The sequence below is a fragment of the Dioscorea cayenensis genome, chromosome 18 (assembly GCF_009730915.1).
Source record: "Dioscorea cayenensis subsp. rotundata cultivar TDr96_F1 chromosome 18, TDr96_F1_v2_PseudoChromosome.rev07_lg8_w22 25.fasta, whole genome shotgun sequence".
NCBI lineage: Eukaryota > Viridiplantae > Streptophyta > Magnoliopsida > Dioscoreales > Dioscoreaceae > Dioscorea > Dioscorea cayenensis.
In genome coordinates this window covers 13,833,445-13,859,350 of record NC_052488.1, presented here as the reverse complement: position 1 = coordinate 13,859,350, position 25,906 = coordinate 13,833,445, and the positions used below count along the sequence as shown (strand labels likewise).

Below are 25,906 nucleotides of genomic sequence, written 5' to 3'. Positions count from 1 at the left end.
AGGAGTTTAGAAACACTTTCCACTTTGCTATTTTAACTATTTATCATTTATTCTATTTCACACTTTCTTATTCTTCCATCATTCTCATTTATTTTCTTTTGTCATGTCTTACTTTTTCTTGCAAGGAGTTTAAATGATGATTGATCTGCTCATTACTCGGTATTTTTGAGTTGAAGCTCTGAGTGAAAAAGTTGATAGAATTATTGCTTCACAACAACAGAGCATTCCTTCTTGCAACACATATCATCCAATTGAAAAGGGCTACCCAAACTTCTTGTGGAATAGTGATGGACAATTTTGGGAAGCACCTCAAGAGGAATGTCAAAAAGATGAGTTAATTGGAGACGATGCACTTCAATTCCAAAAATTATTAGCTAATTAATTTTATTGAAGCAACCGATGTCCATATCCAAAATATTGAGACCACACTAAGATGTCATGAAACCTCCTTTAATAACCTTGAGCATCAATTAGGAGGGATACTTGACACAATCTCCAAGAAACAACAAGTATTTGAGCAAGCAATTCAAGTCCCTTACAGAAATGATGTGGTAGTGAATGACAATGAAGAAGTTGGGCAAATTGAGTTCATTGGTACAGATAATGAAAAGAAAGAAGTTGAATACCATTTTGAAATTTTGGATTGTGTGAATGAAGATTGTGCTTGTGACCGAGAAAACTTTCAAGGGGATTTACTAGTGTCATGTTCCTTTCAAGTTGAAAATGCACAAGAAGAAGTGAATCCTAAGGTAATGGAACAAGCACTTCTCTTTGGGAGTGATCGACTTATAAATTGCAAGAAAGAGATTTTGGGATTGGAAGAAGATGTGGATAGGAGATTGAAACCATCCAATGACCCACCTGTGCTAAGCTTGGACAATTCCCAACCGAAATTGTTTTCTTGGATGCCAAAGGTAAGATGGTTGGACTCTCCAACAAATATTCCACCCTGGAAAGTAGATTTTTGGTTTAAAATAAGTAGCTATGCAATGTCTAGTCGGGAGGAATACACTCTTTTCAAGCCTCCATAAGGTAAGGAAGAGGTACGTCAAGCTAAGTGACGTAAAACAAGCGCTCCTTGGGAGGCAACGCAAGTTTTTAATGTTTTTCTAGTTTTTAGTTAGTATTTTCATTAACAAGGCCTTGAGTGTTGGTGTCTTGATTCTTAGATGCTTTCACTGTGATTTTCTTGTGGACATTGTGGTGTTATCATGTGCCTAATCATGTGTGGCGAAGAATCTTGACGTTTGAGCGTGTTTTTCATGTTTTCTCTAGTTAAAATTGTATTGTTAGGCAGGCTCTGAGTGTATATTTGTGTTCAGGAATTTTCTACAGAGCATGCAAAGTTTTCTAAGTGTCCAGAGAAAACACACGCCGGTGTGGAATTTTCGCACGGGCGTGTGTTTTCGTTTGGAGCTCATCCAGAGATGACACAGGGTTGTAGACTCGCCCCTGTGAGCGACCTTGTGATGGTCCATGCCCGTGCCGAATTTCCGCACGGGCGTGTGTTTGTCTATAGAGAATTTCTCCTTTATCCCAAGAAGATATAGGGGCGTGCGTCTGCTCTTGTGAATTGCCCAGTAAGGATCCACGCCCTTGTGGAATTGTCGCACGGGCATGTGAAACACTTAGAGAATTTTCTCAATTAGACAGAGAAGCTACAGGGGCATGCTTCTGCCCATGTGGGTCTCTCCTGGGAAGTCACACGGGCGTGGGTAATTTCTACACGCCCGTGTGGATGCACAAAAACTCAAGAGCCGTGGGTTTTCTTTAAAATCTTTTCGGTTTTCTTCATCTTTACACTCCTAATCACTCAGAGAACACCCTTGCACTCTCCTGACCTTTCACCGTTATTTTAAAGGGTTGTTACTTGAGTTTTCCGGCCATTTTCTAGTCTCTCATTCTCATTTCGTAGGTAAGCTTCTCTTTCTCTTTTCTTTGCCCAATCTTCATTTATTTTGCAGCACCAGCGTCATCTTCACCAGCAGCGGCAACAGATGCACCAACAATTGACACCTGCACTTAAGGCGTCTTTACCTTCTCTGTTCTTATTTTTCGCATTTTATTTTTGCATTTTATTTTGGACTTGTGTGCACAGAAAGGATCTTCCTTCTGAGTGTATCTTTTAGTTTTGTCTTGAGTTATATTTCATTGCTCTATTTTTTTTATATACTCGAGTTGTTTTTGTTTATTGAGCTTCATTGAACCCCCTTGTGTATGCGTGCAGATGGTCTTGTCAGTATGGAAATTAAGGATTAGTCATAAACACGGTCAATGTGTTTTACACTTGGCCATGTGTGTTTCACAACCCGTTGGAATTTAACTCCCAAGGATTTAACTCCATAAAGCGCACCACTAGGAGTCAGGGGAGTATTGTTTCAATTGCCCACTCCCACATGTGTTCTGAATTGTATTACTTTTATTGTGCTTACATATGTACATTGAGGGCAATGTACATCTTAAGTGTGGGGGGAAGTTCGCATTGCACATGTCTTTTACATAACTTTTGATTGACATACATGCTCACGTAGCCAATGGCGGTTCACCTTAGTTGCAATGATTGTATTCTTGAGCTTAGGAGAATTTTTAACATTGAGTGTTTTCATGCTTTAGTTCTTGCTTGAATTTCTAGGAATTTTTGTCGATTAACACTTGTTGCACTACTCGCTCATTAAACTCTTTTGGAAATTCAAGTTTGATGTTAAAGGGACTAGTTATAGTTGTTTCCTTTGTTAATTGTTAAAAAACATTGGAAAATAAAAAGAAAGAACAAAAATAGTTTTATTGGTTAGTTGTACTTGTTGGGTGGAAAGAGCTACCACCTATTAAGTATGGAGCTACTATCATAAGTCGGATAGTAGTTATGCCCTTATCAGAGAAAGAGTTATCTCATAGGATGAGTGTAAGCTACCACTCTGGTAGAAAAAGTTACCACCTCGAGAGTGTGAATGCCACTTTAGCGGCCGCTTTGGAAAGGGCTATCTTAGAGGATGTGTCAAGCTACTACCATCTTTGAAATTTTTGTTACTTTTTGTAGATAAATAAGTAGCTTATACTTAGAACTTTGAGGAGTATACCTTGGGTTGACTTGAGTGAGTTCACACATTTACACGATTTCGGGTTTGTTGTCCTTTTTTATTCAAGTTTTTAGCTAGAGCATTGATTTTCCATATTTAGTGTTGAAATTTCCCTTACTTGTAGAATGCTCTCTTTGTATGCTTTGGTGAACCTAAGGCCAAGCACTTCCAATATTTTCTTCATCTATGCTTTAATGTTTTAATTTTTGCTTGAGGACAAGCAAAAGCTTAAGTGTGGATTAGTTTGATAAGTGCTTGGGCGTTAAGAAATCGAAGTGTTCTTTCCTTACAATGAGCATTACTTTTATCAGGTTTAAGTGGTAATACATGTGTATTTGTGTTCTTTTCGGTAGGTAGGGTTGTGAAGCTATGTCTTAAGAAAAGAAGCCAAAAGTAGATTGCGAATGCACTATTTGATGAAATCCTGGAAGGAACAAACACGAAGACACAAGCTGGGCTCAAAGATACCTGAATGTGCGCTAACCTCCATGTATTCAAACAATTACAATGATTTAGAGGGGCATAAGGGCAGTCACATTTGCGTATCCCGACTTGTGCATTGATATCAAGATCTTCAGCAATGAACCCATTTATTGAAAAAGCGAATCGATCTACGGTATAAACATGTGCCTGTTTATGTTGCCTCGATGAAAAGTTGATTCGGGAGTGTTTTTGACGGAGTACTGTAGTAGATTATTGTAGCAAATCACTGTAGTAATTTACTATAGCAATTACTCTTCACAGGCCGCTAAAAATCAGAAATTCAGATAATCCACACAGGCGTGTGGAAATTCCACACACCCTTGTGGAAATTCCATAGGGGCGTGTGGAATATCCACAGGGCCGTGTGGATGCCCGATTCCAGCCTTTTAAAAGCCGCGATTCAGCCCTGATTTCTCCATCTTTTTTCCTATCTTTTCTTCCACCTTTCCCAATCTTTGGAGGTGCTCGCGGCTAGGGTTTCGAGAAGCTTCGGCAAGGCTTTGGAGAGGTTTGATGGCCTTCGACACAGCGTTTCCTTCGGAAGAGAGCTATTGGGGGAGCTTTCGTCAGCACCGATCCGGCGAGGTGTGCCCTAGGTTTGACGAGGGGACCTTTAACGAAGATGCTACCGATCCACAAGACCTTCGACACGAACACAAAGAGGTTTCCATTCATGGATTGCATCTCTTTGCTTTTGATTTCATTATCTATTGTATTTTGCTCCATGGAGAGCTAAACCCCTAGTGGGCACTTGGATATTTGTGAACCCTAGGATGTATTCGTTTCATTAAACCTTTTTATTATGCTTTCAATGAATTGATATTTTAATTGAGTTCCAATCTTGTATGCTTGATTGAGCGAATACTCCTTTAGAGTGACACTAGGGCTGAGAGTTCTTGTTGGTAACCCTTGTGAATGAGTGACACACCACAAGAGTTAGATAAAGCTAGATTGGAAAGGGTTGAGAGGGTGAGTCGAGAGGTAATGGAGTGTCCCCTTTCCCCTCCAGTGTGATTTATTCTACCTCTAATTCCTCGAGTTCTTTGCGGTCATAGTAGAATGAATGGGCTAATGGATGACCTTCCGCTGGTTCTTAGTTGCGAATGCAATGGAGTAAAGCGTCGAAGTGATTTTACCATCTAGGGCTTAATTGTGGCTAGGGACCTTCCGCCTGGACCAAAGGGTTAGGTCTACATATAGGAAGAGGATTTATCACTTGGAATCCATAGAACTTATTGCAATTCTATACGAGTGCGAGGTTGAGAGATTGTTCAATTTCTCCTCCGGGACATGTATAGGGTTAGGCATGGTTGACCTTAGATTTGGGACCATGTATTAAAGGATCTCCATAACTCATTAATGCATTAGTTAGGAAGCATAATAGATGGTTTTTGCACTTGAAACAATTGTCCCAGGTGGAACAATATCCGGGTACCCCATTTATCGTCAATTGCCTCCCCTATCTTTTACTTGCGCCTCCTTTATCTTTTCTTATTTTCATTTGCATTGAGTTTGTTTTCACATCACTATCAACATATTTTCATTCTAGTTAAATAGCAATCTTGGTGTTTCTAAGCACTATTCCCTATGGATTCGACTACCCTCTCACCTGATTATTATTACTTCGACACCCGTTCACTTGCGGTTTACACGCATATTTGGTCATGTCACTTACCGATGAAATGCAAGTGAAAAACTTTAAATGCGGCCGGAAAACTCAACTAAAATCTCTTTAAATGGATAGTGAGGGGTCGGGAGAGTGAAGAGAGGCTTTCTTTGAGCGTTCTGTACATCCACACGGGCGTGAGGAAATTACCCACGCGGGTGTGACTCGACAGGAGAGCTCACAGGGTCATATACACACCCCTGTGTGCTCTCGGGATAGCCTCTGACTATCTCTGAATGCATCCACACGGGCATGTCAAAATTACCCACGCTAGCGTGCTTGACCTAGAGGGGCAACCACACGCCCCTGTGGCCTCTCTGTCCTCCCAAGAATTCGATTAAGTATTCTATACGTACTTGTGGAAATTCTACACGGCCATGATGATGCTCACATGGGTAGTCACAAGGACACTCACACGTCCCTGTGTGCTCTCGTTATGGAGGAGAAATCTCTGCAGAGTTTCACATGGGCGTTTGGAAATTACCCATGCACATGTGCCATTCACAGGGTCATCTACAAGGGCATTCACAAGCCCCTGTGTCTTCTCGGGATTAAGCCTGAGAACACTGCAAAGATCCACACGCCCATGTGGAAATTACCCACGGACGTGTGACCATCACAAGGCCATTCACAGAGGCACTCACATGCCCCTGTGTCCTCTCGGGATGAGCTCTGAATGAAAACACATGCCTGTGTGAAAATTTCACACGGTAATGTGTCTTCTCTGAATGACTTAGAAAAAACTTACAAACTCTGCAGAAAAATTTTTGCAATATTCATAGAAATACAGAGGCTCCATAAACACTGAAACCTTGACAAGAGAATCATTGGAACATGCTTAAATGACCCAAAACTTCACCAATCACCATTAAGCACACTAAGACACCGACAATCCATGAGAAAAACACGGCAAAAGCATGTACAAATCAAGACATTAATACTAAAGCTCTTATTCATGCAAATACTAAACTAAAACATAGAAAAACATTAAACACTTGAGTTACCTCCCAAGAAGCACTTGTTTAACGTCACTAAGCTTGACATAACTAACCTTATCTCACGGGGTTCATAGATGAAGGTTGCTCTCTTACCTACAACTTGAAAGCACAATGAACACAATTGTCTCAAGGTAAAGGGTGAGTTATCCAGTTTGTTACCACACAAGGGTTCCTCGCCCTTACTCCATGAATGCACATCCCCATTAGCCTCGAGACATTGTGATAAGACTTTTGGATCATCCTCTGCATGACTCCCGGGCTAGGTTGCAACTTGTCCTCTGGACCAAGTGATAAGACTTCTTTATTCTCCACTTCTTGATCTAACAAACCCTCAAATGGGTTCGAACACATCATTTCCTGCACATATTCATTGACTAACTTATCAGTGGTGTCAAGAAAATACAAAGTGTCATCAAAGTCAAGAGAATGTCGCATGGCTTTGATGAGGCGATATGTCAACTTGTCATCGCCAACTCTTAATGTTAACGCCCCACCATCCATGTTAATAAGAGCCTTGGAAGTGTGCAAGAACATCCTCCCAAGTATCAATGGAACCCCGACATCCTTATCAACATCCAACACCACAAAGTCCACAAGAACTATATACTTGTTAACTTTCATAAGTACATCTTAAATGATGCCCGTCAAATGTCTAAATGTATAGTCGGCCAACTGAAGTATCATCCTAGTGGGCCTAGGCTCTCCCAAGACTAGCTTCTGAAAGAATGTATAAAGAATGACGTTTATGTTAGCCCCTGAATCAGCCAATGTCTTCTCTTCACCCAAATTGTTAATGTTACATGGTTTGATGAAGCTTCCACGGTCTTTCTTCTTGTTCGGCATATTCTTTTGTAATACCGTCGAGCATGAAGCATCTAATATCACAGATGCACTCTCCTCCAACTTCCTCTTATTAGTCAAAAGGTCTTTAAGAAACTTTGCATAGAGTGGTATTTGAGACAACGCCTTCACAAATAGGATGTTGATATGCAACTACTTGAATCTATCCAAAAACTTCTTGTATTGCTCATCATTTTAGCCATTCTTCAATCTCAAAAGATAAGGGATTCTTGGCTTATAAGGTAGGTGTGCCACCTCCTTCTCTTTGGCTCTCTCCTCAACCTCCACGACCTCCGGTGACTCAACATTTGTCTTCTCACTAGGGAGCCTACTCTCAACTTCACGACCACTTCTCAAAGTGATCACTTTCACATGTTCTCTTGGATTGGTCTCCATATTACTAGGCAAACTCGCTTGAGGTCTTTCCGAGAGTGACTTCACAATTTGTCCCACATGGTTCTCCAAGTTGTGTAATGATGCGGTGTGCTTGTGAAGTGTGGTTTCAACCGATTGAAATCTTATATCGGACGATTAAATAAACTTGGTCAAAGCCTTCTCTAAACCGGTCATCTGGTTCTCCAATCCTGAAACTTGATTCTCCATGTTCGGGGCTTGTTGTTGTTGTTATTGGAAACCTAGTGGTGCCATCGCCTTCTAGTACCCTTGATTACTACAAGAAAGGTTTGGGTGGCTCCTCTAACCCGGATTGTAGGTGTTGCTATACCGATTTCCTTGACCTCTCATTACATTACCTACAAAATCGACATGTTCCACAGAAGTTGCACCACCAATAGAAATTGGGCAATCAGATGGAGCATGTCCTCCCCTACACCCAGTGCAAACTCATCACTACAGCCCCTCTAGGAGAAGTTAGAGTGTTTAACTTCTTGCTCAATGATTCAACTTAGGCCGCTAATGATGTAACTGCATCAATCACATAAAATCTGGCTACCTTCTTTCTGCATCAATCTCAATAAGATGTCGAGCTTCTTCGAGAGTCTTGCTTTCTAAGGTACCTCTTGCTGCAGCATCAAGTCATTACTTTGTGCTTGGGTTTAAACCTTTGTTGAAGGTTTGGATGATCATCACTCGGGGAACCTATGCTGAGGATATTTCCACAAGAGATCCTTGAACCTATACAATGTCTCAAAAAGAGACTCCAATTTTGTTTGCACAAAATAGGATATTTCATTCCTGAGCTTCACAGATTTTCCCAGAGGGAAATATCGGCAAGAAAAGTTATAATTATCTCCTCCCAAGTAGTGATTGATGCTCTAGGTAATGAATGTAGCCACTCCTTGAACCTATCTCATGTCTTAAAAAGAGACTCCAATTCCGTTTGCACAAAAGAGAATATTTCATTCATGAGCTTCAAAGATTTTCCCAGAGGGAAATATCAGCAAGAAAAGCTTTAATTATCTCCTCCCAAGTAGTGATCGATGCTCTAGGTAATGAATGCAACCACTCCTTTGCCCTCCCCTTCAAGCAAAATGGGAAGGCCCTCAACTTGATGGCATCATCCGTAACCCCTTTAATCTTGAGCCTGTCGCACACTTCCAAAAAATTCTCGATATGGTTGTTTGGATCCTCATCGGCCAAACCATTAAACTGTGCCGACTGTTGTAACATCTGGGTGAAGCCTGGCTTAAGCTCAAAATTTTGAGCTGTAAATGGTGGCTGCACAGTACTGGATTGCTTGCCAAGAACTGCGGGTCTGGCATAATCTGAGAGTATCCTCTGCTGCTCATTCTGTTCTGCCATATTATCAGACCCTTTACCTTCTATCTCAGCTTGATTTAACTGTTCTTGTACAGGTTCTTTTCTCCATCTATGAATTCTTCTTCCAATATCCAAATCACCTTCAATTAACGTCGAAGGGTTTCCTCAGGTCATAACCTAGAGCTGTAACCAAAAAAGAAAAACAAATTAGAACGATGGAAGAATAAGAAAGTGTGAAATAGAACAAATGATGAATAGCTAAAATAGCAAAGTGCAAAATGCTTCCAGAATGACTATTCCCAGGCAACGATGCCAAAAACTTGACACACCCCTTGAGTGTGTATACCGCAAGTGTACGGGTTGTCGAAGTAATAAAGTACCCCCGTGAGTGGGTAGTCGTATCCACAGGGAATAGTGCTTGGAAACACAAGAATTGTTATTCAACTATAGTGAAAAAGTTGTGTGAACAATATCAATGCAAATAAAAGTAAAGAAAAGAAAAAAAGGCGCAATAGGGATAAGGAGAGGTAATCGATACAGAGATGGGGCACCCAGACATTACTCACCAGGGGACTATTATTTCAATTGCAAGATTAATCATTATGCCTCCTAACTGATGCTTAACTAGTCGTGGACATCCAAAGACACACGGTTGCAAACCTAAGGTCAACCATGACTAACCCTACACTATGCCCTGGCGGAAAGGGATACTCTCGAAGCCTTACACTGTGTGGGGTTGCATGAAGCTCTAGAGACTCCAAGTGGTAAACCCTATTCCCTAAAATAGATCTAACCCTTTGGTCCAAGCGAAAGACCCCTAGTCATGATTAAGCCCAGTACTGAGGATTACTTCAACATTTCACTGTGTTGCTTGCACAACTAAACCCCATTCAAGTTTGTCTCTTAGCACTTCACTCTATCATGACCGTAAAGAACTCTTAGAACGTAGAGGTAGGATAAACCACAACGGAACGGAAAGGGGACATTCTGTTACCTCTCGACTCACCCTCTCGACCCTCTCCAACCTAGTTTTGTGACAATGCCCCTTGCGTACTACCCACAAGTACACGGGTTTGTTGAGTAATAAAGTCCCAGTTGAGTGGGGTATCGTATCCACAAGGAGTAGGGAGTAAAAATACTTAAATTGCTACTTAACCAAGTGAAGATGAACAATGATTGTGTTGATAAGGTGTAGTGTAAACATGAGTAAAAGAAACAAGAAAAAGAAACACAAGTAGGTGAGAGATAAGGCAATCGATAGAAATGGAGTACTTGGATACTGTTCCGCCTAAAATAATTGTTTCAAGTGCAAAACCAACTATTATACTTCCTAACTAATACATTAATGAGTCGTGGAGATCGTAAGATACATGGTTGATAAGTGCTTGTGCGATATGAATGCGAAGCGTTCATTCCTTATGTTGAGCATTACTTTTCTCGGGTTTTTACACTAATATGTGTGTTTTTATGTTACTTTCGTGCAGGTAGGGTTGTGAGGCCGATTATGAAGGAAAGAAGCCAATGTGGATCATAATGCACCGATTTTGGAGGAAATCTTGCTAAGGTTCAAACGCGAAGACATAGGTCAGGTGTGAGAAGCTAGAGTGTGTGCCAACCTCCTCGTATTCTAGTTGGCACATCCATTTGGAGGGGCACAAAGGCAGTCACACTCGAGCATTCCGACTTATGCACATTGAACAAAAGCTCCACCAACTTGCCTATCATTGAAGAAGCAAGTGATCCACGACGTGAACGTGTGCCCGTTTGCGTTACCCCGATGAAAGTATGGATTCGGGAAGTTATTTAAGTAGGTACTGTAGCAGAGTACTGTAGTAACATTGTAACAAAGTACTGTAGCAGTACTGTTCACAGCCGGCCGAGAAAACAGGAGTTCAGAGAATCCACACGGGCGTGTGGAAATTATCCACGCCCGGGTGTCCACCCAATGAATTAAATGTTAGTGGAATGAGGTGGCCAATGAGAGTTTAGATTGGGCATTAGCCAATCGATGTGGTTTGTTTTGTCTAACTGTGTGTATTAGTTTATATATATATTGGAAGATAGTGGAGGAATGGTATTGGCTGAGAACCAATCCTTGACTAGTTTGACTCTCCCTTTTTCCTCTGAAAAAGCAGTGTGTTTTGTATAGCATTTTAACAAACACTTTGTTCTCTTTCAGGAATTTTCATCAAACGGTCGCCTCCTCTCCGGCGTTCAACACTCCGGTCATCTACAAACAGCTACTTGCTTTTGATATAAAGATGGGATTTAGTTCAAATGTTGATGCATCTGTGAGCTTTCATTAGGCAAATTGACAAAGCTGGTGAGATTCTTGATGAGATGCAAATTGGAGATAATACTTGTGATCCCCTCATCTCATCATTTGCACTACAGATTGTAAAAATCACTAGTGCCATACTTATATGAATGTCTCGAACCTTAATCCATGAGTCGTTAGTCCAAAAAAAATATGTAAAACAACATGGTTTGGCGTTATATCATTTGCTAACACTATCAGTAAAAATACGTAGGAAGTCTTTAAAAGATTACTTGAAGGATCCATGGTGAATTTACCTTTAGCCGTGGTGTGGGGAAAGATGCTTTCAGCTGGAATTGGAATTACAAATGATGATGATGAATGAGAAGCATGCAAAAATAATAATAATAATAATAAAAATAAAAATAAGAAGCATGCATGTATACCTGCATGAAATTAAAAAAAAGAGAGAAATAAGAGGAAAAAAAATTTGAGAAGCATGCATATATGCATGGCAAAAATAAAAAAATAAATGAAATGCATGCGCGACATAAATAAAAAAAACTAATAATAATAATAAAATAATAAAGAGAAATGAGAAGCATAGGGGCCCACCATGCATGCACACGTGTGTGGCAAATATATATATAAAATGAGGAGCATGTCATGATATAAAAAAAATTTCCAGTACATGCATGCACACTTGCGAATACGCATATGAAAAAAAAATAACAAAAAAAATGATGACAAAAGTGCATAAAAAAAATATGGAAATGATATGAAAACAAACGCATGACAGAAAATATGTAGCAACAACAAGGATGCTTATCTCAAGGTAGTTGCTAAATTTATCTCATGACAACAATGAGATATATATTTTAAAGCGACAATATGTAACGCATTAATAAGACAGAGGCAGCGGTGACTTATTTATTTCAAAATGGCAACAACAATTTCAAAACGGCAATGAGACACGCAACACGGTGGCAAGGCACAGGCAGCGGCAACGATATATGATATATATATATATATATATATATAAAGTTATATAATGACATAAATGATGTATTAAATATATGCAATAAAATAACAAAATTTATAATTCGCAAATATTCTTGCCCTTTTATTTGTACTTTTGCCCTTAATCGGAGGTTCCTAAGATTCTAATCTAGGGTAATTAATAGTAGAGGCTTGCCTCTATTGGAAATGAAAAAACCAACACAACAACATATGATATTTGTGATTCGATGTATTGTCTAGTGTCTTCATGATGCCAGACGCGTATTTTCGATCCCACAGAAATATTACTAAAAAACTTGGTAATCTCATTACCATCAAATTAGATGGCTATGTTGGATTATTAAATAATAATTTGAATTTTTTTTGGACAAATATATCATTTTTTTTAAAATTAAAAGACTACATATTTCATCCGTCGGATAAAAAATTAACCTTAGTTAACGTTATATTGGAAATATCTTCAACTTCAAAAAATTAAATTTTTTATTATAATCAATAATTTTAAATATAAAATTTTTATTTTATTTTAATTTTAAATTTACTGAAAATTTTTTATACAAAGGTATTTTAAAAATTTTGTAATATTACTATGTTAATTGCTATCTAATATATGTTTCCAACCAAACATTATAATCTCACTAACGTAGTAAAATATATCATTATTGTGAACTAAAAGACCCTTCAAGGACTTCAAAAATTACCAAACCTCAAACAAACTAGGCTGGAGATAAACAAAAAGACCAACATAACACTCCCCGCGCAAAGGAAAAAGAGAAACGAGGGGATGATGACCAGGAAAAAAATATGTACAAAAGCCCTCAACACAAGAAATAGGATTGGGGCAGCCCAATTGTTAATAAGAGCAATCGACTCAAACCATTTGATGTAATATGTGTATATTTGTTACGTGTTTGTGTGCATGTGAGAGAGAAAAAACATAAAAATAAAAAAGAGACAGAAAGAAGAAGCAGTAACAGAAGCAGCAGTAGCAGCAGCATAATGAAAAGTACACGTTGAGAAAGAATTATAAAAAACGAAAGATCAAGACACATTTTCATAAGCACAATAGCCATTTTATCTTCAAACCTGAAGCAGATAAGGATTTTGATCCTCGGAAACCATCAAAGAACCTTTACACTAGACAATTAAAACACAAATATGATCACATTTTTTTTTTTATAAACCACAACCATTAAAGGTTGGATTATCATGTGGGACTTGGAAACTAGGCATTCTTTCGGTGATTCTGCAATGCAAAAGAGACCACTGGCATTGTCTTGCAATCATTTATTTGAAGTTCTTTCACATGAAAACCATAGCAGCATGCATGTGCACAAAACAATGTTTGAAATATTATGAGAAATTAACATACAAGTTTTACAACAAAAACATTAAATATGCCCAAAGTCAAACCAAAAGTGGCACTAAAAAGTGATTTTGTCAATGCACAATCAAGAGCATGGGGAAAAAATTGGCATTAGAATCAGTTTAAAGGAGTTTGGAAACGTATCTGTATGTTCAATGACTGGGAAATCATTTCGACAGATCTGCATGGTTTCTTACATAGCGCATAAAAAGATCAAAAAGATACATCAACCACGCAGAGAGTACCATTATCAGAACCTGCTGTTATCAGCTTGCCTGCTTTATGCCAAGAGAGATTATAGATTGAAGTGTCACAAGAGCTATAGGACTTCACAATTGTCCCATCATTGACATTCCATGTGAGCAAACGCTGATCCTCTGATGCACTTGCCAAATACTCACCATCTGGGTGGAACTCTAATTCAACTACAGATGCCCTGGTGCTCAAAATGATATGAATTTGCACATCAAATTATGCTAAACTATGTTTCAGAGTATCAGATAGAAATTTAATGATCATGGTACCCGTGGCCATTGAAGGAGTAGAGGAGCTGCCCATGAACACAATCCCATACTTTCACTGTTCTGTCTTTGGAAGCACTGGCATTTGACAGGATTCATACACAACCGTCAAAGAAAGATGAAAATAAATTATTCAAAATTAGAAGTGGGCAAGAAACAACTCTGAGGAAACTCTAAAACTTTCTTTTGATCTTATCCATTTTGATTCTTTACTATAGATTTACTCTTAAGTGAAACTAAGAATAAGACGCCAAACAAAGCTAGCTGTAGGAGTTATCGCACATGTATAATTATTTCAGACATGAATTATACAAGAAAATTCACCTACAGGGTTACTATTTACAAATTGCTTACATAATTATGAACAAAAGATCCACTGCTTTCACCTGACAGTTATTTTTCAATTATTTTTGAAATATTTAGAAGGCTTCTAATGTGCTTAATAAATTAAATTTTACACAACTATTTGGAAACTTTTGTTGGAGCATAAACATCATGCAACAGGACCATATCAATATTTAAATCAAATTTCAGACAATTACTTAACAGACATGTCAGAAAATGCATAAAACACATAAACCACATAAGACATTTAGTAACAATAACGCATAACTGAAAAAAGGCAGAAGAAAGAGAGGAAAAAGAGTACCTAGCAAGAAAACTGTAAGATTTACCGGGATTGTTAGTACCTAGGCCAGTAGGGCTCCATCTAACAGTGTACAATCTGAAAATGCAAATTAAGAAACCCGATCCAGTTTAATCGTACAGAATGAATGACCAACAATGAAAAGAAAAAGCCCAAAAGCCCCAAACCTCATTATGCATCAGATCATGTAGACTTTCATCCTGCTCTAGAGTCCAAATCTGGTGGAAAAAATCACATAAATTCTGAAATTTGGCCTTTGATTAACTGTAGTTTATACCGAAGTAACAAAAGATGGGACCATTTATTATATAAATAACTTTTGTTTCACATATGATGACAGAAATAAGTGAAGATGAAGGTTGACCAGTTTCCCTCCTGGAAATTAAAAATAATTATATATAAGAAAAGAAGAGTCAACTAAAACATAATGAGAAGTATAGTCCACAAGGCCCCCTTAATGTGACCTTGGATGGGTAAAAACAACAGCATTACCCTCATGGAAGAAGGCTACTTCATATGCTGTCATTTTTAATGGAACACATTACAGCAAGGATAATAAATTCTTGATGCCAGATCAGAAAGCTAGGAAAATTAGGGTAAGAGCTTCACCATAATGTCGCAGAATGGGCTGAAGTCAAGGATATCATGCCTATATCTATAGCAGGAACTGATAGCAGCAAAACCCATGGATGCCAAAGTGAGACCAGATCATATAAAAAACTAAGCATATTTTGCGTATAGAACAACCAAGAAATCCTGGATTACACATAAAACCCTAGTCTCACTTTTTAATACACCTTTGAACACAAAGGTTTAGGGCACATGTAAAATCTTATTGGATACCATCATTAGAAGTTATTGCCTTGGCATGATTATATTATCTTCAACTAGCCCCACTCATTAGCTTAGTTTTCCAGAGAAATAGGTGTCCAGGGTACACATGCAAGATAGTAAATACACAGTGAATGCAATTTTCGCATTTTCTGAGGTATATATGTAAAATAATCAAAATTATACATCTTTGAAAACTGAGGTCAGGTGATAAGAAAGAAAATTTTGTAGAATATACAATTACCGCTTTCATAAAGAATGGTTACCTTTATAGCCTTATCATGAGGGTATGAAGCCAATAAACTCCCAGTAGGATTCCAATTGATACCACAAACTTCATCCTGAAATTGAAACATCATTTTTTTCACTACACTAAAAAGCACCAAAGGCATATTACAGATACATTTTGTTTCAATTTTCATTTCACAAAAGAGAAAGAAGAGAAGTTGCATAAAGTAATCAATCTGAAGTTTCCATCAATTGAGGAACACATAGTTGGCAAACAATATTTAAAACCTTGAAAATGTCATTCAGAAAAGGAGATGACCTTGCATATGTTTGGCCAAAGCAACGGATGCAACTTAACAAGCAAAAGAATGAGAATAAATGATCACAAAAGTGACACGCCCATAAAACAAGCCAGTAGTTATAACTTAATCCAACACAACAAGGTTATCGAATTCATTTTAAGAGTTCGTATTGTAGATATCACAATACTGAAGATCACAGACACATAGCCCAAAGAAAAAAACAAAGAAGCAGCAGCAGCAACTGCAACTTGGCTACATTGATGTCAAATCCAATTCACCAAACAAATAGTATTCAAGCATAAAGAATGGAAACATAAACACTGCTGAGGCCACATTTCAGGCAATCAACAAAAGGAATAACAGATCAGCAGCATATCATTACAAATTGTCAATGACTAATAAAAATTGGTCACAGAATTGTTAATAGTATTGGCTTGTTGAAACCTGATATCCAGAAAAAGTTTTGACTGGCTGAGATTCTCCAATGTTGTAAACACAAATCCTCTTGTCCCCTGAACATGCAGCAAATGAAGTACCGTTCCTCCACGCAACACCAATCAATTGTTCTGCAAAAGTAGATATTATGAGCATGATTACATCGAGGGATAACTAAAACAAGACACAAAATCTATCTTCACCAACTGACTCAACTTTGCACCTGAATCAAATGCAACTTCTTGCATAGACTCCCATCGATTGGTGTCCCAGACAACAACTCTGTTGTCACTACTTCCACTTCCAGTAATGAGAAAAGCATCGTTACTGTTCCAAGCTATAAACAATATGGTATCCTTATGATTGTCTAGTGCCTTCTTCAATTCACCTGTCGCATTATTACCAGAAAAAAATAGAAAACAGCACTGCTCAAAAAAAATACAAGTAGAGGCATTTTGTGGCACAAGTGAGAAACACAGCTTAATGTTTGGGATACTCGGACACAAGCATTGCATAAAATAAATAACTAGGAACAATTTATTGGTGGGTTTAGGTTTTGTCTTATTGTACTTAGCATACGAAGAATCAACGTATACTAAACAAATTTTATTTACAGAAGTGCTTAAATAATAGTTGAGAGATCAACATTTCACATAAAACAATCTGTGATTTGAATACATGTTAAATAATCAACACTATATTCAAAGGGAATTTTGAGAAGTATGACTGCAAAAACAAAACAAACTTATGCACTTGCTCTATCCCAACAGACAAATTTGCAGTATGCTATACAATGCTAATCCATATTGATGTAGCAACATATTTATCATTTTTTCCCCTTTGAGTTACTTCATTCAGTAAATTACAAAAATATGCTTATATCCCTTCGCTCAATATCCATATTCAGGAACCAACACTAGAAATTTTGTTGCAATAACTGCAGTGAAAGAGAACACTTTGGCAAAACAAAGGTAAATCACACTCACTTGTGTGATGAAGCTGCACATGCTAAATTATGCCAGTCATGTTGATGCATTTATGTATTTATTCTACAGAAGCAAATCCAGTTCGTAAATTATGAAAACATGTTTCAGCTGAAATTCAATAACAATAAAGGTGATTTATCATTTAGGCATAGGCAATCCTTCTGTGAACAATGTGAGTTTGCTGCAATAGCAGCTGTGAACTAAGGCTATTTTTCCAATAATACTTTCTACCATAGAAAAGGATAGAAGGAATAAAGATCCTCTAATGAAACTGCATTCTTGGCCTACCATTAAAATCATATCCTTGCTAATAGAGAACAAAAGTAGCTATGTGAGATACCACGGCAAGTGGCTCTGACTGCCCCTAAGCAAATCCATTGAATGACGGCATGATTCTGTAACATTAGTGTCTCTTCTTTGTAATACTCCCTAACCAAATATGCTCAGGTTTTATTCAACTTTGAGATAATATATATATATATATATATTTCTGATAAAACAGAACAGAAGCAACCTAAACAAAACTATTTTATGGAGGCCAAAATACCTCAAGTGCTAACTACAACTGCATAATCGAGATTACAAACAAATAATATTGATTGAACAAATGCCAAAATAAAACTATTTTACTAATGCTAGAATAATTCAAATTCCAACAAGATCTTCATAATCAATTAATTTGGTTAATTCAGATGAAAACTAAGTATGAAGTAACTAACCATTCTTAGTCCAGATACTTGCCAGCCCATCAAATGATCCTGTGGCAAGTAGTTCCCCTCCTCCCTGTATAATAGCCATTTGTAAACTAAGCAATTAACCATAAACAAACAAAGCACTGCCATGCAATAAGAACTTATGTCCCAATGAATGAATTCAGGACAATCCTTTACCTTGATGATTATTAAAAAATTCTTATATACTTAGCTCAAAAGGACGAAAATGAATTACATAATTCTGAGAGAAAATAACATAATGTTTATTAAAATTGCAAGAACAGGGACATCGATCGAAAGAGTGAAACTCACATTCCACGCAAGTGTGCTAACTCCATCTAGCCCATCGTTTTTTGGATCGGGACGAATTAGACAACGCACGTCCGGATTTGAACTATAAATTTTGGAGAGGTCATCCGAAATTTTCCATATCAGTGCCATTGAATCTGAAGACCTGCCAGTTTAAAACTAAAATTTTAATCTTATAAACTGTAATGTCAAACATAAACCTTAACACACACACACACACACACACACACACACATATATATATCAATGTTAGCAAAAATATTCTAATGTAGATAGAAGCATCATTAACATAATTATCAAATCTGTGGTACAACTAATCATTAATGTCAAAGATATGAGGCCAAACTATCCTATGAAAACTTATGTTGGATAATTTCAAGTGAATGTTAGAGGTTGACCCATGCATTTTAGGGACAAAATTAAACATGTTTGATCCTGTAGTGTGCATATTTTCAAATGGCAAAGTTGGAAGTAACCTTAAAAGTACAACTGTCTTTTAAATTTGGGATTATGAGTTATAGACATGAAGTTTTCAACTTCATAACCAATATAAAATTTGGACTTAACTTCGGAAACATTGTAAAACAAAATAAAATCAAGAATACTTGCATAAGAACATAGTGATAACATGTTGAAATCAGCAAGAACTCGGAAATTAACATGCCTGGTTTTGTAAATATCATTTAAGGTGGACTACAGACTTACTGAAATGATAATTATTGAGCAAAGATAAATATTGTAGCGTGTCAAAAATTTGTAAGCTTTAATTGACACTCAAGCATTCAAAACTGAGGGAATATGCAAGAAAAAGATGGATTAAATAAAACGGGAGAAAAGGAAAAACCTTAAAAAGTAAACAATTGAAAGTAATCATACTGCAGACTTTCTTAGGAGAAGTGACCGTTAGCATTAAAGATAATGGAAAACCCATACAGAAATAGATGATCATCAAGGCAGAAACAGACATGTAGCTCATACATTCACTTAATCTAGAGGTGAACTATTTGAAACGCTTAAGCAGCATTGCAGGCACTTAAATTTTTCATCTGTAAGACAGAAACTTGAAAAAATTTGCAGGCCAACAATCTACCTTCAAATCAACTCTTAGGACTGATTACACGAAAAAATATGCTAACATTCTATATAAATGTGTTAACCTCAACAGGAAAAGTAGAACACAAATCCACTTATTCCAGAACTTGAATTATGGGAGATACCTAAACAGAATCACAGGAATTTGATAAGCAAATTCTGGATTAAAAAATCTGCATGAAGTTTTCCAATTTAGCATTCCAACCTTGGTATATTCAAAACTAAACTGATTCTGGATCTCCACATTGCCAGGTTAAAGAAATTAAAGCAACAAATGTTCAAATAACTGGGAAGCACTAACAACAACAGCACATCAAGAATAAACTCTTGGTCTTGGGCATTATAAAGTGAGTGAGTTGGTAAATTGCACCAAAATGAGAAAGGGTCTTAGTCTAATGATAATTTCATCAATGTTACATAATTCAAAATAAAGGAATTGGTAGGTTAACTTGTTGAATATCACAGGGAATGGCATAAGGCCAGCCATTTGTATTGTAATGTTGCCAATGAAGGCAGTACTAAATTCAGGGAAGATATTCATTGATATAATCCTTGCAAATTTGCTAGTGGAATTGAAAGAAATATCAAATAAAGATAGTGTGTAGCATGTCAACATGATAAAGAACACTGGTACAAGGAGTTTTGGCTAATTCAAAGAGCCAATGTAAGACAATGTAAGAAAAAAGTCAAATCTTTGTATAAGTCCTAGTTCGGTTAAGCAAGCAAAAGGAAACTATACCCACCCAACAGCCAAAAGAGAATCTGTTGGACTCCAAGCACAGGCAGAAACCTAGACCAGGGAAATAAAAAACAAAATAAAGTTCTTCCAGCAAGTTAAGAGTAACAATATGATTGTTTTGAGGAATATTATCAAGAAGTTTCATTGATCAAACCTCTACACTATGTCCTTCCAAAAGATATACATCTGAGTCAGAAACTTGATGAGTAACTGGTGGCAAACTAGAGGTGCGGACCTTTAATTGAGGTCCTATTGAAGGTACAAAAGATGACGATGGTCATTTGACATAAGGTGCACATAGCAAGTTAGTGATAGCACATCATGATCAAGATTAATAATGGTAAAGCATTCAAAAGTGTATGAAAATCTAAAGGAAGAGTAGAACCATGAAAAAGATGATAACTTGACCAAAATTGTTTGACAATTAGAAAAACTATAATCCACTTGAGACACAAAATTTGATGGGTCAAATTGCTTTCAAAATAAATTCATCAAGAAAGGCCACATAAATAAGAAGTTTAACACTAGTATTGTGGTTCTGTTTAAACAATTCATAAACTAAATAGAGGTAATAAGAGCTAGAATGAAAAAGAAAAGAAATACATTTTTACCTCCATAAACATTAATATTTCTTTCCCATTTGTTGCTTCCTTGCTTTTGGTCAGATTCACTACTGTCAACACGTTTTCTCTTCCCCTTAGCATTTTCCTTCCTGTTCTTTATGATTTTTGATAAGTCATGCACACTGTTTGTGATAATATCCAGAGGTTCAAGGCGATAACACTCGGTAAAAGAATTAGCATTATGAAAAAAAAATTAAAAAAAAATTAAAAAGAAAAAGAAAAAGAAACACTCAGACCATGAGAAACTAGATGCCAAATTTTAACATTTCAGAAAAACTTGAAAATTATAAGATCTAAGGATCCAGAAACACCCACTGCATGCATATTTGCCTCAAGTTGTGTATACCGAAGACCTTTGTGAACAAATGAAGGAAGAGCTCCCTTGTCAATCGTGCTTCTATCAATTGAAGTATTCTTAATCTCTGTTTCATTTTCAAATTGAAATGCAGTGCGTTTGAGACCTGCCCAACCAAGAATTTTACCATTCAAGATCCAGAAACACACAAGGAATTGAAGCCTCAGAAACTCAATTCATCATCAGAGATCCAGAAAATACATAAGAAAACGAGCATGCATCAAAAAAACTGTTGCTCATCAAAAAGAAAATAAAAAGAAAAAACCTACAACCTTCTAATTCATCATTCAAGATCAAGAAACACCAAGAAATCCAAGCATGCAAGTGATGACAATCCAAGCCTTCAAAAAATTCATAATTAAAGATCCACCAAAAAAAAAAAGAAGAAGAAGAAAAAACAAACAAGCATCTCAAGAGAATCTCCTGTTTTCCAAATCCTTGAAACTCAATTCATCATCGAAGTCCAAGAAAAATAATAATAATAAAACAAAATATAAGCTTCCTCAAGACAAACTCTTGCTCGTTAACAAGAACAACAAAATCGACACAAATCCAAGCATACATGTGATGACAATCCAAACCCTTGAAACTCCATTCATCATAGAAGATCCAGAATAAATCAAAAGACGAGGAAATTGAAAAACCAAAGAAGAACAAGCAGAGAAAAAGCCTGCAATCTTCAGAAACTGCAAAATCCACCATCAAAGATCGAGAAAAGTACAAGAAATCTAAACCCTAGAAACTCAAAAACACAAGAAAATACAACATAACTATCAAAGGCTCACAATGTCAAAAAGCCAGAAAGAAAGTAAAGCAAAGAAGAAAAAAAACAGAGAAGATCCTACAAACTTGTGATCACCATTCAAAGAAAAACACAAGAAAATACAACATAACTATCAAGATATTCTTGCTCATCAATAAGAAGAAAGAAAAAAAAATCCAAAAAATCGAAACAAATGAAACAAGACCTCTTTCATGGAGATTCTGGAAGACGAGAACATCGAGCTGATCGGAAGTGAGTTTGCCAAGGACATCAACGTTGGGGAAGGAGATCAACCTGGCAGAGGGGAGATAATTGAAGCGCGGATTACAGCCGAGGTAGGGGATCGGACGACGAGGCGGCGGTGGCGGCATCAATTCTTTGGGTGGTGCTTTGCCTTTATCAGCATCGTCGGAGCGATTCGGATTCGATTCCATTGTGTTTGAATCGGAGACGAATCGCTGACTCAGTGGTACTGTGTTTAACTCTGAATTAATTTATATATAATATAAAAAATAGTAAACAATACCTCAGGATCAGAATTTTCAATCATGGGATTGCATGCAGGTAGTGTGTGTAAATTTGAGGTCAGCAATAATCCATGGACATGATTTTTTTTTTTTGGGCTTTGAAAAAAATTAATTTTGATCAGCTCTAATCGTTGGGCGATCGATGGAAGAGGCTCTCATAAATCACCGGCAGAGATTCAGTTTTCCCATCTGGTGAACTAGTTCGGAAAAGCCAAGATGAACCCATTGGCTCGGAGACGAGGATGACGGCATCGCCGCCATCATCGGTGAATTGGTCGTTGTAATTTACGAAGACACCGTCAGTGTGTCGACACTCTTCTAGAACTAAACCGGGCCAGCAGATGACGGTGATGGAGACCACATCAAAGCAGTGAGAAGAAGATACTAATGTGGCATCACTTTGCTGACAAAGCATAACTTGGCTGAGTCACTGTGCCATTTGAAACATATGATATGGCCCGGTGAGGACAATTGGAATCTCCTATGGCCATATCAAACAATTTGGGGTCAGAATTCTCTGGGTGATTGTTGTGAAATGAAATTAAAATTGGATGATTTATTTGATACAAACTGAAGTAAAAATGAGCAAAGTTCAATGACCTATCCAAAAATTAAACCCATTTCAATATGTCCATAGATTATAAATTTGGAGTATTTTTTTTTATTTTGAAACTCTTAATTTGATCTTTAAAGAGTTTTTTAAAGAAGTTGGAGAACCATTCAATGTGTCAATAAGAGAATCAATTAACAATTTTTTTAAATTTAGATTGAGTTCATTGTTTTTAAAATTTTTTAATAAGTTAAATTTCAAGCATATATGATAATTATGTTTATGATCCAAACAATATTATTAACATCATAATATTGCGTTCATTTTTCCCGTGCATAACACGGGCATAACACTAGTATATTATATATATATATATATATATTAAAATAGAAGGCAAGTCTGACAAGTGTCAAGCTCTTATTAAAAATTTTCCGTCAAAAACTTAAATAAAATATCATAATAATATTAGACATTAAATATTTTTGATATAATATATATTACATTAGATTGTACAACACTATTAAACAACACAATTGGAGATGACGTTAAGCACACTTAAAAGGAATTTGGAGTATGTACTAAGTTATCTTGATTATTAATTATGGTAGACATTAAGTGTCAATCGTGTTCTAGGTTCAAAACGGGGGGATTCAAAGACCTACTAGCCCCAATAAGCCATGGCAACTAGGTTTAAATCACTAGGAACTTAAGATGAAATCTCTTCCATCCCAGCCTCCTATGTTTGTCTTAAGTGTGTGAATCCCACGAGAAGAGAGCAATCAGATCCTAAGCCTAAGGAATAATCAATCCCTAATCCGGATACCTAGCTATGCCTAACCTTTTTGAACATGCATAGATCTATCATAGCATGGGTGTCATCAATATGGGGGCATATCCTCCTCATCCATATCAACATGTAATAATCAATTAAGAACATGCAATGATTATGAAAACTAGAATAATTTATATTAATCTTGATAATAATAACCGAGGGACCTAGACATACAATTACCCTCGAATTAGATTCTTATGGATTATCACAAGTAAAGCTTCAAAGCATAAGAACACCACAAGACCAAATAATAGATAGATAAGCTTTTAATGTATTCATAGACTAACTCCCTCCAATAATTCTCGAAAGATAGGGATTATAAGATCCCAAGATTGTCCGATTACGTGTGTCACTCACGCCTCTCTGATGATGATTTTTGAAGATGCCTGCCACGCGCGATCTTCTCCGATGATGCTCATTGATGTACTCTTGAGAAATCCGCTGGAATCTATTGGAATATGGAAGAAACTCCTTCTCCCACCGCTCAGATCTCCAGAAATCTAGCTGCCCTAGCTTCTTCAGCAAAAGACTCTCCCTGAATTTAGAGAATATTGGTAATCGGCTCCGCCATGGCCTTACCACAGGTGTTGTGATTACCGTTGTGAGTAAGTTATTGCTTGGGCTCTAACTCACGTCTCGACATGGTCTTTGGGCGTTATGCATTTTGACAACAGCAGTTATGAACTTCGCAATGGGCGTTGTAAGGTCGTTATGGCTTCTATGCTGCTACCAGTGAGCTCATGCTGCCACAGCTTGATCATAGTAGTAATGAGTGCAGACAACGGTCGTTGTGTGTTGTCATAACGCCCATTGTGAGTCGTGGTGCAACCTTAATTCAGCAATTTGTTTCCTTTTACTTGAAAACGTCCTTGAATTCACTTCTTTTTTCCTAAAACAGAAATAAAGGTCATTGTGAACAAAAGAATGAAATTTTGTCATAATGAGATGCTAAACAAGAACAATTTCATGCTAGATGCAATGTAAATGACATGGAAAATATGATCAGTTTAGCACTATCACCCATGAAGCCATGCAAAGTATTCTCTTTGAAGGTCCTTGGACTGTAAATGGGATTACTCTGCAACTGGCTTCATGGCATCCTTATTTTGAACCTACTTTTACAAAGCTTTCTACTGCTGCTATTTGAATTTAACTTCCATAATCTAACTGCGGATTTCTAGGATAGGGATTCTCTTGAAGCTATTTCTTCTCATTTCGGTCTCTTGCTTATTTGACGAATTTACTAGTACTATGTCTTGATCAAGATTTGCTTGGGTTTGCGTGGAGATTAAACTCACCAAACCCTTGAAGCAAGGATACTTTGGATCGATGAAGAAGAGCACAAAGTATTTGTCATTGTTCTTTATGAGAAATTGCCAACGTTCTACTATCTGTGTGGCTTAGTTAATCATGGTACCAATGCCTGCCACCAGCAATCGATGAATGGTCAGCCTATTCCTTCTCATCTCCTCATACTGGTTGGAATTACTGAGGAACGGCCAGGCATGATACTTCTTCTCAAGTTCTCAAGCTTCTCAAAAAATACAAGCCCCTTGTGCTTTGCTTGGTTGGAACTAGAGCTGATGATATCCGGACAAATCGCTTTTGTAAAAGCTAGGTAAAGACTGGAACTAAGCAGTGGTTGTGGCTAGTGGGTTCTCTGGTGGAATTATCATGTTATGGAGAACTCAACTTGGTAGAGTAACTTTGGTAGTTGTCTCCCATAAGGCTCTCCACATGGTAATTTTTTAACATAACAATGTTGATTGACTTCTTTTGGTTATCTATAATGCTACCCGAGTTCAGGGTCAGTGTTTGCTTTGGCAGGAGCTCTCTGGTATGTCTTTTCTTAACCTTGCCTCGGTTATTATTGGTGATTTCAATACTGTGCTTTCTTCTTCTAAGCATAAGGGTGGTTCTTATCAATATTATTCTTGTAAAATACGTATTTTTTTGGATTTTATTGCTTCAAATGATCATTTGGATGTTAAATTCACTTGTTCAAACTATACTTGGTGTAACAATCAT

The 25,906-nt window shown here is 37.2% G+C and overlaps 2 protein-coding genes and 1 non-coding gene across 3 annotated transcripts; 1 reads left to right on the top strand and 2 right to left on the bottom strand.

Annotated features, from left to right (window-relative positions):
• Positions 1-8,159: 8,159 nt before the first annotated feature.
• On the top strand, positions 8,160-8,266 carry LOC120283070. The gene has a single exon (XR_005543072.1). It is a non-coding gene; the product is annotated as a small nucleolar RNA R71 (small nucleolar RNA).
• A 5,254-nt stretch (positions 8,267-13,520) lies between these two features.
• Positions 13,521-22,433, bottom strand: LOC120282145 (WD40 repeat-containing protein HOS15-like). Its single transcript, XM_039288897.1, has 14 exons — positions 22,175-22,433; positions 21,167-21,312; positions 20,840-20,940; positions 20,383-20,477; positions 20,233-20,279; positions 18,401-18,542; positions 18,095-18,158; positions 16,613-16,777; positions 16,399-16,520; positions 15,691-15,765; positions 14,761-14,811; positions 14,597-14,671; positions 13,951-14,025; positions 13,521-13,862 (listed from the first exon to the last, which is right to left on the bottom strand). The coding sequence occupies exons 1-12, from the start codon at positions 22,238-22,240 to the stop codon at positions 14,657-14,659; spliced, it is 1,089 nt and encodes a 362-aa protein (XP_039144831.1). The 5' UTR covers positions 22,241-22,433; the 3' UTR covers positions 13,521-13,862; positions 13,951-14,025; positions 14,597-14,656.
• On the bottom strand, positions 13,640-14,539 carry LOC120282814 (WD40 repeat-containing protein HOS15-like). The gene is made up of 3 exons (XM_039289659.1): positions 14,490-14,539; positions 13,951-14,025; positions 13,640-13,862 (listed from the first exon to the last, which is right to left on the bottom strand). Exons 1-3 carry the CDS (start codon positions 14,537-14,539, stop codon positions 13,640-13,642), a joined length of 348 nt encoding a protein of 115 aa, XP_039145593.1.
• Positions 22,434-25,906: the final 3,473 nt, after the last annotated feature.